Source organism: Oxyura jamaicensis, chromosome 4 (genome assembly GCF_011077185.1).
Source record: "Oxyura jamaicensis isolate SHBP4307 breed ruddy duck chromosome 4, BPBGC_Ojam_1.0, whole genome shotgun sequence".
Lineage (NCBI taxonomy): Eukaryota > Metazoa > Chordata > Aves > Anseriformes > Anatidae > Oxyura > Oxyura jamaicensis.
The window spans coordinates 44391879-44407075 of record NC_048896.1 but is presented as its reverse complement, the minus strand read 5'-3'; the positions used below and the strand labels follow the sequence as shown (position 1 = coordinate 44407075).

General features: G+C 43.9%; 1 protein-coding gene and 1 long non-coding RNA gene across 3 annotated transcripts in view; one reads left to right on the top strand and one right to left on the bottom strand.

The window, feature by feature from the left end:
- Positions 1-4262: 4262 nt before the first annotated feature.
- ELOVL6 (ELOVL fatty acid elongase 6) overlaps positions 4263-15197 on the bottom strand; it is a 66532-nt gene continuing 55597 nt past the window's right edge. For both annotated transcript variants that reach the window (XM_035323743.1, XM_035323744.1), the window contains exons 3-4: positions 9665-9816; positions 4263-6883 (exon numbers count right to left, since the gene is read on the bottom strand). In XM_035323743.1, coding sequence (XP_035179634.1) covers positions 6459-6883; positions 9665-9816 — 577 coding nt within the window. In that variant the 3' untranslated portion in view covers positions 4263-6458. The remainder of the gene's footprint in view (positions 6884-9664; positions 9817-15197) is intronic.
- Positions 6880-10198, top strand: LOC118165599. Its single transcript, XR_004750127.1, has 2 exons — positions 6880-9180; positions 10072-10198. It is a non-coding gene; the product is annotated as an uncharacterized LOC118165599 (long non-coding RNA).

The following is a 15197-nucleotide window of genomic DNA, read 5'->3' as shown; positions in this document are numbered from 1 at the left end:
TTGACACTGGAGCTCATGCAGTTAAGTGTTGGTGTTTCATCTTTTTTTTTTTGTTCTTTTTTTTTTTAGGGAAATGCAGTAACTCTGTGAATGGTGTATTATAACAGTGTGATCTGAACAGGCAACACCCCATGCTCTGCAATTTCACTCTTACCAGAGGCTCCAAATGGCTTTATCCGGGTAGGACGCAGGGAACCTGAGTGCAATTTTCTTCATCATCTACCCCTTGGCTTGATGGAGGTGCAGGCGGTGCTGGGTGCCATGGCTGAGGTTGTGTGGCAGGAAGGATTTAAGCAATGATTTCTTCATCTCAGCCCCACGTATACCCATCATGGGCTCCCCCCATGCTTTGCCCTCCTGCCTCCACCTCCAGCTCACAGTGCCTTTGCTCAGGAGCCTGCGGTGGGGATGGGAGCGTTTCAGCAGGGATCTGCTCTTCCCAGGCGCCAGGGAGAACATCCATGGGCAGTGGGAAGGGACCACGAAGGCCGGGAAGGATGCTGGGTCTGGTAATATGCCTGGGTAAAAGTGATGCTCATACAGTAAGGGACACGTGAGGGCTCAGATTTTGTTTCTTATGGGAGATGCAGAGATTTCCAAAAGTGTAAGTGTAAATCATCAGGACATTCAAGCACTGACTGAGCTACACTCAGATCATACAGATTCTCTCTCTCTCTCTCTCTCTCTCTCTCTCTTCTGCTCGGCACGTGAAAATATGAACTGTGTAGAGGTTTGCTGGGAAGCAACAGGCAGAGTAGGCACATTGTAGTCCCATAGCCAGGGAACGGCTCCTCTTCCTCAACAGCTGGACTTGATGGCAGCACAGAGATCTGAATGGGTGTTACAGATTAATAAAACACAGAGAGGTATTTTGTTTTGAACCAAAAGTTAAAATTTTATTTGGAATATCAATATACCAAAAAAAATAAAAATAAAAACTTCCTTTTATGTAGTGAAATAGCCATTTGAAAATGGTAAAATAAAGATATTTCTCATACTATTCTCTTCTAGCTATTGTACATGTATTATTTCTTTTTTCTGAACAGAAATCTAGCTTGAGCTTTAAGGCTCCTGAAAGCCTAAAGCATGTAGTGGCTCTTTTGAGAAAGCAGATAAGTCAAGCAAAGCTGTGTTTCTTCAGCAGACAGGCCTGTTTGAAGTTCTCCAGAGCTGGACAGATGTGAGACTTCTCAGGAAGCTGCTGTTTCAGGGGAAAATTATTTTTTACCCATTGGGAAATACTCTCTAATCCTACTTCATGCAGCATTTTATCAAGCTTTTTGATGCACTGGGGAAGCCCCTGGTCCCCCTTAGCTGTAGTGCTCTTGTGCAGAGCTGATCCTATTTGTGTTTAATTTAAGAAATCATATTCTACTCTGTGGTGGTTGCTCTGCTAGAAAATAAAGTCTGCAACAAGGCACTGATCCTGCCCTTGCCCCTGTAAGCAAAAGGTTTCTGTGCCCGTGTATGGCTGCACTGACCACAGTGGAGCATCTGTGATAGCAGGACAGGTAGTTGTCCTTTAGCTTGCTTTTAATAAAATGGAATGGCAAACGTATTGAAGTAAAAGTGTGGAAACACACCAACAATGAGTTGTAATTCTCTTTTAGAGGACTCATGGATGTGAGGCTGGAAAATATGACTAAGGACTGACATCAGGGCCTGAGTGATGCCCCTAATGATTCGTGTCACCATTAACCAAACTCGGGGATTTAGGTCTGGCAACACCCCTCCCACTGGGCTGTGATGGGCCAAAGCAGAGCTCTCTGAAACCACTGGGCATCTCACCAACAACCTCATTTTCAGGAGGTATTCAGCCACGTCCTGAGCTAACGTGGTATGATCTGCAATCTGCTGAGCTTTCTTCCTTGACCGAAGCCATTCTTCTAACTCAGAGCATATCTGCGTTTATGATTTGTTTATAAATGCTTCTGTTATTCGTTCTGAAGCACAGCACAGAGTGCAAATAGTGGAGATATGATTGCACTGATGTGCTGTATCTGGCACATGCTTACAAGACTGCTGTTTCACGGTCACAGTAATTGGTGCCTTATACTGCCTGATACCTGAAACCTGATAGCAATCCCCGAGGTGTCGTCATTCCCAACTAACCCATTCTCCCAAGCTTTTCCTGAAGGGAGAGAAAACCAACATGCGCTCAGGCCTCTGCTCCCCGGAACCAGCCACAGCTTTTGGGTCAGGAGCAAGGCCTCGCACCACAGGAGGGTCCTTCTGCCTCCAGCCTCCTCCCAGCACAGCCCTGCCTCCACTCGGCCCAGCCTCGCTGCAGGAGGAGCAGTCAGTGTGAGGGGTGAGCCTGAAAAAGCTTCCTCAAGGGTACTGGAGAGCTATCCTCTGTGCTCTCCTGCAGCCTGCGCTCCCAAAGGAATGGACTTTATCCCTGCCGCTCTGCTGGGCTTTTCTGAGTGATTCCTTCTGCACGCTCATACCCTTATCTGGTGAGTAAATGCTTTTATTTGTTTCCTGTGAAGTCTGGTGAGAGATGTCTTTGGGAAGCAGCCACTCTTGTGTTATCAGTGATCCCAGACAAGCATCACTTGTGACTCTGAGTCAAGGTTTGTCAGTGTGAGGGCTTTCCTTCTCATCACGGGCACAGCTTGAGGAGGCTTCTGAATTACCCAACTTCGTGTTGTTTCCCTAACTAGTTGAAAATACTTTCCTTTAAATGTTCAGTGCACAGAAGCAGTGCTCAGGAAGAACCAAATATTGCTCACAACTGCCTAAGCACAAACCTGTACCAACTGCACTGTTTTTATTTCAGTGCACTGGATTAATGTGTCAGAACACAAAACACAGACCCTGGCCTTGGCAGACTGACTTTACCATCGGTGTAACTTTCCTGACTTCAGCAGTGCACCCCTTAACAGCATTTCCAGCATTTGTGCTCCTTGCCACAGGCCCCACAACATTTGGTAGGCTGTGAGAAGTTTGCATTCCCCAAGGTGTGTGTGAATGCAGCCCAACTGCAGCTTTTCTGAAAATCATTAGGGAAAAAAAAAAAAAAAGAGTCCTGCCAGGGGACAGAAAAGTGTGAAATTGTTACCCCCCCAAGGGTCAAGCCAGGGGAAGTAAGGAAGACCCAATTAGCTGTGTTTAGGTTGGAACAACTGGAATATTATGGAGGTGTCACTGCCTTAGGGTTGGCTGCCTTGCTGTTCAAGTATATGTGAGTGGGTTAGATGTGATGTCTAAATATCATGCATGCACTTTTTCAGGAAAAAAAAAAAGGAAACCAGTATGTGTTGGCTTTGGTCTTATCCTCAACTTGCATAATGCCAGTTGCCACATCTGACACCAGTGGAAAACACTGGAGGAAGATCCCTATGGTACGGTACGGCAAGGGCACAGAGCTGTGGGTGCTGGGACGCCAACTTCTGAAGCAAATGGCGGTGTGACACCCAATTTCTAGTGTGATGGGAGATGAACCCTAATTTGTCCCTTACGTGTCTGATCTTGCTGCCCCTTCCCTATATGTGTGCTCGCCTGCAGACTTGTCCTCCCCTTGGACTCCCACTGAATTCAGCACCGGCTTCCCCTTCACATCTGGAACATATCTGTACTGCATCTGGAGGGGGCCTGGTGGGCCGGTCCCTGCACTGGAGCCGCTGCCCAAGCAGTAAAGAAGGAACATGGCCCTTGGCATGGCTGGGGACACCTCCAAGTCCCCCAGAAGGCTCGCAGGGAGGCGGGCAGGTTGGGAGCAACCACTACAGAGGCACCCACGAGGGCTTTTGGAGAATGGGCTAACGGAGGGTGAAAGGCCTGCTCCGCTGAAGTCAGTGTCGGCATTGCCAGCTTTTCTATCAGGTACGCACAGAATGCTTTTTGTCTGCTTGTTTGGTTGTTGTGTTTTTTTGTTTGTTTTGTTTTTTCTTATGCAATTATGGAAAAGGGTGTATGAAGCATGGTGGGTTGTTTGCGCACTCATTAGCAACCCACCCTGTTTTCTGCCTGCTCAACTTTGGCTGCAGCTCTTTACCTAGCTACAAGTTGCTTTGTACTTGTAAAGTTTATTGTTTTTTTTAAGCTGTTAACTGCAAGCCTCCAGTTACAAGGGGCTGTGTGCAGCTCCGTGCATGGTACAACGGGGCCTCTACCAACGCTTCCAACACTAAGGGTAGGTGACTCTAATTTTGCCTTTTCCCACTGTTACTCAGTCTTCATAACCCGCTTCTTAGCCAGGGCAAAACTAAGCGTGAGGAAAAAGGCTTATTCAGCATTATAATTATCTACTCCCAAGCTGTAAAACAAAATGGTTTACACATTTAATTAGCGTTGTCTAATATTTCCATGTATACAGTAGTCCTATTAATGAATATCATAGCTTCATTACGGAATATCACATTTTGCTATTTGTTGTGTACCATAAAATAACGTCAGCACATCAATAACTTAAATAACACAAATGTAAACTTATTTTCTGCTTGTTGTAATTATGATTTCAGCCTACGGAGGCTTGTTGATTTGTAAGACCATTCACATAACATGGAATGTAACTTTATTTGTTTTTCTTTTGTATATAATGAGACACCAAAAGCCCTTGTCATCTCTTAACAAGATACTAAAGCAGCTCTGTTTCATGAATGACAGCACAATTAAAGCTAGAAATCATAATTAAAAAAACAAACAAACAAAAAAAAAAAACAAAAAAAAAACCTTTGCACTGTACAATCTCAAATTAAAGCAAGGAAGATAATGACAATCTTTTGCATTAGCCAGGAAACGTGATTCTCTGCCACTGGGCTTTTTTTCTTGTTGACAATTCACAGAATGTGTATATGGGTGTAGTTATAGGTGTGTATATCCTACGCAGAACAGCAGTCCCTATTTTGTTGATCTAGTTCTTCTAATTGTTTAGTTAAGCTACCTAACTGATACAATTTAGAGTACTACATTAACACATTTAACATCAAGTTTACATACTTGCATCTTTGAAATACTAGGAACTTTTACACATTTTATTTGGCTTCATAAGGACTGGAATATCACAGATAATGCAATCTACTCGTCTTTGAGAGAATATGGCTGTTATCAACTAGCTCTCTAAGGTTCAGAGTGAAATACGTTTCTCCTTATTTCTGTAGCTGACTTCAGAGAAGAAAAGTGTCTTCTTAAGTGGTCAGTCTGATGTTACAGTACAGACTCTGCAGAGAGAGAGATACATGTTTAGTGAAGGACGATTCCCTCTGGACATTAGAGCTAAGCCGTTGCAGCAAAATCACTCCTTTCAGACTGATTTCCTATACAAATCTCAAGAAAAACCTATTCTGAGCATCTTTTGTAGTAATATCTCCACGTGACCAGAGGAAGGCTCTTGGCACATCTTCACCCAGCCTGGCAGGTCGCCTTGCCTCTTCCCAGATCCACAAAAGCACACGGCGAGCATCCGTCGTACCGCAGGCTCTGCTCTGAAATCAGTGGGTAGAGACATCTCTTGGTGCTTGCCAGCTAGGCTGGCTTCTCATTTCCCCCATTCGATTCCATGTCGCTGCAGGTTAATTTGAGATTAGTGGATAATTCTTAAAAATCATGGTCGGGGAGTCGCCTCTCCCTCCTTCCTGAACATTCATCTGCTATTAGCCCCTGGTAATTAAGCAAATATTGATTGATTTAACCCTCTATGACTTATCCTGCTGCAGAAATTCCTCGCCTTTAGCTGAAAAATGCACTTGGAAAATGCACTCGCTGAGATATGTATTGCAACAGTGCATCTTTTCACATTAAGCTCTTGTATGAATACTGCTCCTTCCTGCCACCCAAGCGAGGTGACTGCCATCCAGATCTGCTCCCCTGGCACAGTACAGAGTGGAGAAATCAATCTCGTTTCGCTTCCGTTCACAACCATGATGACATTCAACCACTTCTACACAGGTGTACGTGACATCCTTTTGGGTTTTCTTTTGGCTAAAGGTATTAACCTTTTTTGGAAAAGATTTTAATTTTGCAATCCTACTGGTATTGTAGATAGAATTTTTTTGTCACCTCTCTGCTTTGTTTTGTTCAAGTATAACACTGAAAAACTATTAGAAAGGATTTAGAAACTTGATTTTCATAATAAAAGTCTCTCTTCCACCCTGGGGAAGCTTCCTTAATGTACTTTTTCCCCCTCAACATTATTCATTTTCTCTTGTTTTTCTTTTCTTTTCTTTTAATTTTTATTTTTTTTCTGTTTCTCCTTTTCTCCTTTCTTTTCGAGAGCAGACAGGTACAGGAAGGAAGAAGTCTTTCATCAGCAGTCCTTTGAGATAGAGTAGATTTCAGTGAGTCCTCACCATGGTAGGATCATAAACTTACTGGGTTAAACCAAGCTAACTTTCCCTAAGCTGCCATGTTTGATCTGCACCATACATATATGCGTATCCTTGTGCCATTTTCTTTTCTTATAATTTTGTTTTTCTTGATGACCCTGAGCTATGGCTTCTGTCTCATTTCTACCACTAGTCAACCTTCCTTGCTTTTGTTGTTTTGCCGATATAGGCCTCAAAGAAAAAATGGCAGAAGAGCACAAAGTAGCTGAGGTACATGAGAGAGGACCAGATGATGTTCTGCACATGGGAATGGCACTGGCCGTGCTGCATCCAGGAGAAGACCAGGTAATTGATTACACAACCAACCAGCATCTGAGTGATCTGCGACAAGGTGATGAACATGGCAAACTTGCGTGAGACTCTGAAGCCAGCAGCCCGCAAGGCATAGTAAGAGTACATAACGGCGTGCACTCCATAGTTCATGGTCATAAACCAGCCACCGCCAGCCACCATGTCCTTGTAGGAATACCAAGAATAAAGTAACACAGTAATGTGATGGTACCAGTGTAAGAAGATGAGCTTCTGTTTCCTAAGAATAATGAATATTGTATCTCCTGTAACAAAAAAGAAAAGAAAAAAAAAAGGGGGGGAGGGGAGGAAATGAGAAACATATTGAACAATTCCAGTTTCTGAATTCTGCAAGGCTCTCTTCCCATTGCTCTTGCTGGAGTATACACTTTTGGAGCATGAAAAAACACCTCAACTGTTGACCTCAGAGCTTGTCTAATTTGACAGCCTACTCAGGTCTTAGCTCTGCAATTTATGCCAAACCAGAGTATCCCCATTTTGCTGTGTGGACAATCCCTGTCTGAAGACTCCACAGGTCTTTGCTGTAAACATAGTCTGTGGAAGCCTGAAGTGATGCAGGTGTATGTATGTGCATCACCTCAGGCTGTCAGACTGTCCATCACACACAGTGATTAGAAGAGAAAAACAGAGAGCAGAAAACCCACGGAGGAAGCAGCAGTGTCCTGCCATTCAAGTGCCTACCTGCATACCAATCCTAATTAAATTTAACAGCGTCTTTTGAGTTACTATGCAAAAAGCTATTGCATATTCAACCTGTGCTATTGAAAGGTATGTAATTGCCAGAAAGAATGCTTTTAGAAAAAAAAATTGTTCATGTTGAAATGCATATCTTTTTCTGCAAGTTTGTGTTACTGTTGTAGAAAAGTAGATTTTATTCCAAATTCCTGCCTTTTTCTTTCTTCTGCTTCTTGTGATTGCACTGAGCATCCCAATTAGATACAATATATATATGTATGCTATTTGTTTGTTGTTGTACAGTGATTCCAAAAAGATCCCTAAGCTTTGAATCAGGGGCCTTATTTCTACATATACATATTCCTGAAAATCCAAATTATGAATAATAGTGATGGTTGGAACTGAAACTGCACTGTCTGCACTAGGTCTGCAGTAAGCCATAATGCTTCTGTTTATCTCATTAGCTGCAAGATGTCGATTCACATTTTAATAAGTAATCACGTGATCAATTTATTGTTGATGTGCAGTTCTAGCTGACCTTTTCTAGTTTTAACCAAGCTCAGTTTCAGTGGTTTTGCAGTACTTTAAGCAGCAGGAAAAAAAAGGGTTCTGACACAGCAAAAGGACTGGTGCCTGTCCCCTCACTGTGTTTATGCTGATGAATTGCCGTGCTGTAATTTGCTGAATCAAATTCTCTGCTGAAAGGTGAAGACTTACTTTTGCTGTACATCTGAACACGGTGAGTTCTGCAGCCCTTTGAGGTTTTGTAAGGGTGTCCTCTGAAAAGAAAGCTGGAGGGCTGCTAAATCACTCCTTCCTCCTTCCCATTAAAACACTAATAAGCTGTGGGATAAGAACACCTGCAGACAGGGTATGAAGTTGGCTTTGGCAAGTCTATACTAAGTGTCATTCCAAATAAATCGCTGGAGAAACGGCAGTTTATAAAAATCCACATCACACTGGAATGGGGATTGGAAAAGCCAGAGATGTTGTGGGAAACTGGTTTCTATTTGGAGACAGCCACAGCTTTCAATATTTAGGGAGGAAGCACGTTACTGTTCATAATTGTACGCCCACACGTATATTTAAGGATGAATGTTGCAGAACAGAGGTAGGATCTGACTCGAAGCCACTTGATGACACAGCTGCTCTAGCCCAGTTCTCACTTCAATATCCATGGGGTGAGTGGCTGCTGCTGCAGCAATTCAGATTCATCTGTAATCACTGATGGCTTCAGAAGCAATCGGCCAGGCCTGGCAATGCTGAGGTAAATGTCAACTTATCCTTTGCTGTGGGATCAGGACATGTCCTCACAAAAGTTTCATGGGGAGCAAAAGGGATGTGATGTTTTCTCATCAACTGCATCATGATCATAACGTTGACCAGTTCCTCAGGGCTGAGCCTGGACCTATATATATATAGTTCATGGCTGAACTTGCAAAGCATGAGAGCCCAGCTCAGAGCAATACTGGACTTGTGTCTCCTGCTACTGACAAACACAAAAACACAAAGCATATGAAGCGTGCTTGACTGGCAGGCTCAGATATAAAAAGGGTGGTGGTGAATTCCTGGCAAACTGTTGTGGACTTTAAAAAAAATCTCTGGAATTCAAACTACAACTTTAACTACGGTTTCTTGATGGAGATTGATTAGCTTTTCCTGGTTTTCATTCTTCCCACAGCTCTTACTGTTTAGGGATGCCAAATACCTCGAGCCATGGCCACTTGCAGATGAAGAAAATGTGTACCAGCCGGAGCTCTAAGGAGGAATGGGAAAGCCTTTTGCCACTTACAGGATGCCTTGCTGCTGTGTATCAATGGCTGATGTCCCGTTGCTGTTACAGATACATAAAATCCACTGCTGGCAGGTGGGCTACATAAATTAATTGACAAGTTGGTGACAAGGCAGACCCCAGTCCTTTAAATACACCGGAGCTTAGTGAACTTCACGTTTGAGGACGTGGACCTACATGTTTTTGTTACCTGAAACCAGCATCATCGTAGGTATGCTGACAAAGGCTAGGAGAAAACTCAGAAAGTTGAGCTGTAATTTCAGCTTTGAAGGTTTGTCTGAATGAGTCATACTGTGGAGACTTGGAGGAACCTAGATTATATATATAAGTAGCTGAACCTGCCCTGTATTGCTAGGGCAACCAACTGAGGGGCTTTACATTTGCCACATGAATTGCAAACGTGCAGTTTCAAAACAATGGCAAAGACCCAGCTATTTTCCAGGAGGACTGACAGAGGCAGAGGAGAAAGAATAGTGTTGAGCTTGATGGCATCTAGAGAATGCTCTCTTCATTCTGCTCTAAATAGGCATAGAGAGAAACAGGGAGAGAGGTTACTCACCTAGTTCGGGTGCTTTGCTTAGCACAAATGCATATGCCCAGAATTTGCTGACAGGTCCAATGTAAAAACTCTGGTCACACACTGACTGCTTCAGGCCTTTGGTCATCAAAATGTACAGCATGAAAGGAGCAGTTCGAACAGCACCAAGTATACTTGAAAAAAAAAGGGAAAATGAAGAAAGTTGAGTAGATACTTGACATCTATATGCCATCACTTCAAGTCATGAGAAAAAAAAAGTCATAAATGTGCTAAAATAATAAGCTTAACAGCCTTAAAGTTGCAGTAACTCTGCCAGCTTCTAGGAAGTTATTCTGAACTCATATTAACAAAGTGAATCGCAGTAATAAAGTATTCCCTGCTGAAAGTCTGGAACAGTAACATCAATGGTTTTTATTTCATTACTAAAGGAATGAGCCTTTAGTTTTCAGGAACAGTCAGAGACCCCTACTTCAGCTGCAAACAACGTGCAGAGTTTGATGCTGGTGGCTGGAAGACTACAAGAAACGAGTTAATAAAGAGCTGTCATCAGCATAACCAGGACCAATTCCCTCCTCTGATTTCCTGAGTTTTCTCTTGTCTCTCCTCATGCATATTACACCCACAGGAACAACGGAAAGCCCAGGCAGGATGCACTGACTGTTGTAGGGTGCTGTGGTCAGGGCTAGCGTTTTGGTGCATGTGCTGGCTTCATCTCTTACGGGGTCATTGCTAACAGAGGAGCTGACTGGTTGAATGGTTGTAAACAGCACAGATTCACTCTCACCTCATCAAAGTGAGATGCAAGGTAACAGTGTTTTGTAAATGAGGAACATTATGAGATTTGCAGTGATACTAATTGGTGCAATTACAGAGGGGATAGGTTCAGATAACAAAAGACATCCAGCTGACGTAAGGAGCTTCTGTCTCAGCAGTGAGGCGCTTTGCAGAAGTAATTGCCTTGCTGTTCTACAGCAAGAACATGCTTGCCCATTATTTAACACTGCGGTTTGGTTGGCCTTCAAAAATCATGATGAATACTGGGTGAAATAAGAAACTTTCAGAAAACTGGAGCAAAGAAAGGGCCAAGCTCATCTGGGGCTGAGTATATCTTTATGCCCATATCATACATCCCTCTGCTTCTACTCGGCTCCATCTTATCTTCCCTCTAACTTCTCTGTGGCCCTGTCCTACTCATGAGTTCTCTGATTGCTGCTCTGCCTCAGTGTCTTTTGTGACTATAGCATGGCAGCAGGCCAACCAAGCCACCTGAAACTGATGTGTGCTGACACATGTGGACAATGCAAGCTATCAAATAGGCAAAGTAGGTGAAAAAAGGAACACCTCATCTGAAGCTGCAGATTCTCCATCACTTGTCCTTGTCTTGTGAAGCCAGTATTCTTTAAAAAATGGTTTTTAAAGTCATCAAGGCAGCCTCAGATCCGTGGTCTATGGCAATTCTTATTTGGTCAGAGTAAATGGTTCAAGTACAGCTGCTGAGCATAAAAACTATTGATCAAAGTTTTTATTTTATTTGCATAAAGTATTTAGATTTCCAAATCTGCATTATTAATAGAACCGGCCTAGCCTGATTGTTGTTAGCAGAAGCATTGCCCTTTGCTTGCTCCTGTCCACTGCATGTACTCTGCAAGCAAGTGGAGCACCATGCTAGGAGGCTCTACAGCCATGTTGTGCATGGGGAGAAGTGTTATATCCTGGCTCCTGCACTACATTTTGTTACATCAGGTCTGACTGCACCATCAAGAAATTCAGACAACAGTCAACATTGCTCAGTTCTCCCAAGAAGCTACTATTATTAGCTGCTGTTTGTATGGTGGTATTTGCTTGTGGGCTCTACTGCCAGCCAAGTCCTCCTCTGCTATGTGTAAATTAAAAAAAAAAAAAAAAAAACAGCAACAACAACAACAACAAAAAAACATCCTGCTGTGGTATAGGTTTACTGAAGTTCAGGTAAGTCTGGGTTTCCCAATAGCACTGCCCAAAGTTATGCATATATTATTCTTAGTTACGCTTAGGCAAGACAGCAGTTGCAGTCTCTCACATATGGATTTTGGATTAATCCAGTCCTGAACAGAGAAGAGAAAGTGAAGTATTCTGAGCATCTATGCAGCCCGTAGTGCATCTTCTCCACGGAGGGTTTTTCCCTCCCAGAAATGCTGTCTGTGCATGCTTTTCTCATGTCTTTCTGGCATCAGTCCTTTCCACTGCGCAGAGTGCCCAAGCCTGCTGTAGGAGTTTTGAAACTGGGTGCAACTTGTTCTATGTCTTCCCTTTAGCATTCATGCTATGTTTTCCCAGGAGCTGCATTTCTCATTCCCAAGAAGACAGGAGATCCTCACAGAGATGTGATCTGATCACTTCCCGAGGCAGTGAACTCCTCAACTTGGCCAGGGCAGGCTGCTGCTTGCTCTTGCATTTTGGGTGGTGGCAAAACTGGGTGGAGGAGGATTGGGCAGAATAGCTAAAGATACACAGCTGGTAACCTAGTTCTCCCCTTAGCAAATACTTTGGTGCTGAGGAAAAAAATAGGAAATTTTAAATTAGTAAATCAAATAGCTGCAAGTAATGGGCCTTCGCTTGCACAGAAACTATACTGCTGTTCTAAAATACCATATGTTTTTGAAGTTTTAAAACCAAAGAGAATTCTGTGCCATGAGCACATGCTCAGATAAGAAGAGCACTGGTTCAATCAACAAGCAGACATTGACTTAACTGCAGGTGACTTAGTGTGGATGGCCATGGACTTAATCTGGACTGATAAGAGAGCAGAAGAGTATTTGCCTTGTGAGGATGGCACAGTCTCACTCTGCTGTCCTTGGGACTGCAAGGATGTAACTCTTCCTGTCTTTCTGTTTAGCAACAACTGCAGAGCTCTCCTTGGAGCGTACACACACACACAGACACAGACACACACACACAAGTAATTTCATGGCATGGTGGCATCCTCTAGGTCCATGACTCCAGAAGAAGTGGGTTTGGCTACTTCTCTACATGGTGTGAGTCAAACTGGTCTGAATTTTTTATCAGTAAATAAGAAGTTAGGTTTTAGCATAACTCACAAGGGTGGCAGACTGGAAGCAACCCATTCAACTACCTAAATACATGCCATGGAAAATAGCTGTTTATGTGGTGTGCTGCACACCAAAATACCGGCTTGGTGACAAGCGCACACCCCTGGAGAGAGAAAAAGATTGAACACAAGTCTGCAAACATGCCTTGGACACATAGAGACATTGCTACCTGTTATGCCTCTGCCACTTAACCTTGTTTGCTCTGTAAGGTAAGATCAACCAACAAATTTCTATCTTGCAAAGACATCATGTGCAGCAGAGCGATGACACTGCTTGCTCAGTAAATCACTTCTGCTTCATTTTGTCCTCACCCTGCTCTGAGCTGCAGCTTTTGTGAGGTATTGAAATGAACTGCTTACCAAAGCAGTCTGTCTCTCACGAATCATCCGCAGGGATTTTAGAAATAAGGTAGCAGTGAATTACTGTACAATTACAGCCTTTTGCAACTAGAGAGACTGATCAGAAACAAACTGCACTGGCTAATGCAGCTTTCTCATCTATTCACTCAATATGTCCTACATTTGCCTCCCTCCAGGCAGTGGCTGCTCTGGTAGACTAATGAACGCCCAACTGATATTTTACTGTCTATAATGTGATCAAAATATATTCATGAGTAAAATAAAATCTAAAGTTTTTTCTTCGCAAACTCAGTTTCAAATGAGGGCCTCAAAACCCATCATACATATGGGTTAGGACAGCAGTTATGAAGGAGGGAAACAGAGTCAGGAGCTATCTGATGTTACAGAGGACAAAGTAGGCACTAGCAACTGAAGGCTATCCACTACTCCAAGCTGCTGTCAGAAGGGAGTGAAGCACGTGTTTCTCAAAAGCTTGAGAAGGTGGCAGGTAGTTCAAGTCCTCTGTCCAAACCTGGCTGTCACCGTGGCAGGCTTGGCCATGCTCCTCCTCATGCAGGTACATTCCTGCACTTGGCTACTGGCACCCCAGCCCAGGATCAACACAGCAGCAATGAGCAGGGAATGTGACTGCAACTTTAAAAAAAAATTCAAAGAAAGCTAAAGAAATGCAGGCTTCCATTTATTCCACAGCAATGGCATTATTGTGTTCTGTAATGTCCTACCCAGATTTCCTGCTCATTTTGATATTTTGCTTTCACATCTAGAAACAAGCCCACGCCTGCATTTTTCAGCACATAGCCATGGACAAGTTCAAGTTCAGCACAGAATACAGAAACATTTTCTGAAAGCACTTTAGTGCTGTGATAACCACACAGTGGAAGCCTTTTGCTCAGGTTTGTGTCTGAGAAAACCCAAATAAGCTGACCAAATGCTCTGTGTGAACCAGCCTTGTCTCTGCAGACCCAGGCAAAGCCTGGTGTCAAAGTGGAATGTCCTGTTTTCCGAAGTGTGCCCTCCTGTGCTGTAATCTGTCATGTGGCACCAGCAGAGAGCAGCAGGGAGCCCACGGCAAGCAAGACAATGCCATGCTGCCCAAAATTAGGGAATTACAACACTGACTCCCAAGCAAGGCCCTCCTGATCCCCACTGCTGCACATGGCCGTGCTAGCCCGACACCCAGAGCTGCAAGGCCTTGCTGTGGGAAGGCCAAAATCCAGATTTGTGTCTGCCTGCTCCTGTGGTGCCTCACGGGGTCCCAGCAGGTGTCACCTCCCTGTCCTACCCACACAAGGGGGGTGGCTGAGAGCATGTGGTCCTTGGGACAACTGAAGTGAGGAGACCAAGGCCTAGCTGTGCAGGCCTTCCTCACCGGCATCACCGGTGTTCCAGCCCTTCTTTGGCACAGTGTGACAGTGAGAACAAAAAAGGAGGCCACTTTTTTATTTTCTTTCTTGTTTTAGCATGCAAAATATTTACAGAGGAAGTATTCTGTGTTAAAAAGCGATGTTCAAAGGTCAGCCCTGCTGAAGAATGTGGTGCTTTCTAACCCTTCTTTGTGATAAATCAAGCTGTGTTCAGCTTTCAGTCCTGTTCAGCAAGAGTACTTTGCTGGAAGTATCGAGTTCCCCTTCTGCTGCTAAGGAGCTGGTCTCTTAACAAAATCAAATGGCCTTTCTGTGTCCTGCTGACTGAAAACCTGCCGTCCTTACACAACAGTAACCCGCTGTGGTGCTGGTGGTGTGGAGGACGTGCACGGGATGCACGGACTCCCCTCAGGTGGGCAGCTCAGGGTGGCCTGAAAACACACCTAGAGGAGTCAATTACTGTACAAGACAACAAAAGATATTTTCTGTGCTTAGCTAAGCAACTGAAAACACATAAAATGTAAACAGATACAGGAAAAACAGAGAAAGCACCTACAAGAGAAGCAACCTGCTGAACTAAGTTTCTCCAACTGAAACACAGCTGAAGCCACCTTCATTAGACGAGCTCTTAACTCCCCAGCTGAACAGCTGCCCCTGAATCTGAACCAGACAAGCATCTCAGGACCCCCTGGTATTAACAAGCAGCATGTGCCCAGGTGGCTGCATCTCCAGGTGGAGGAAA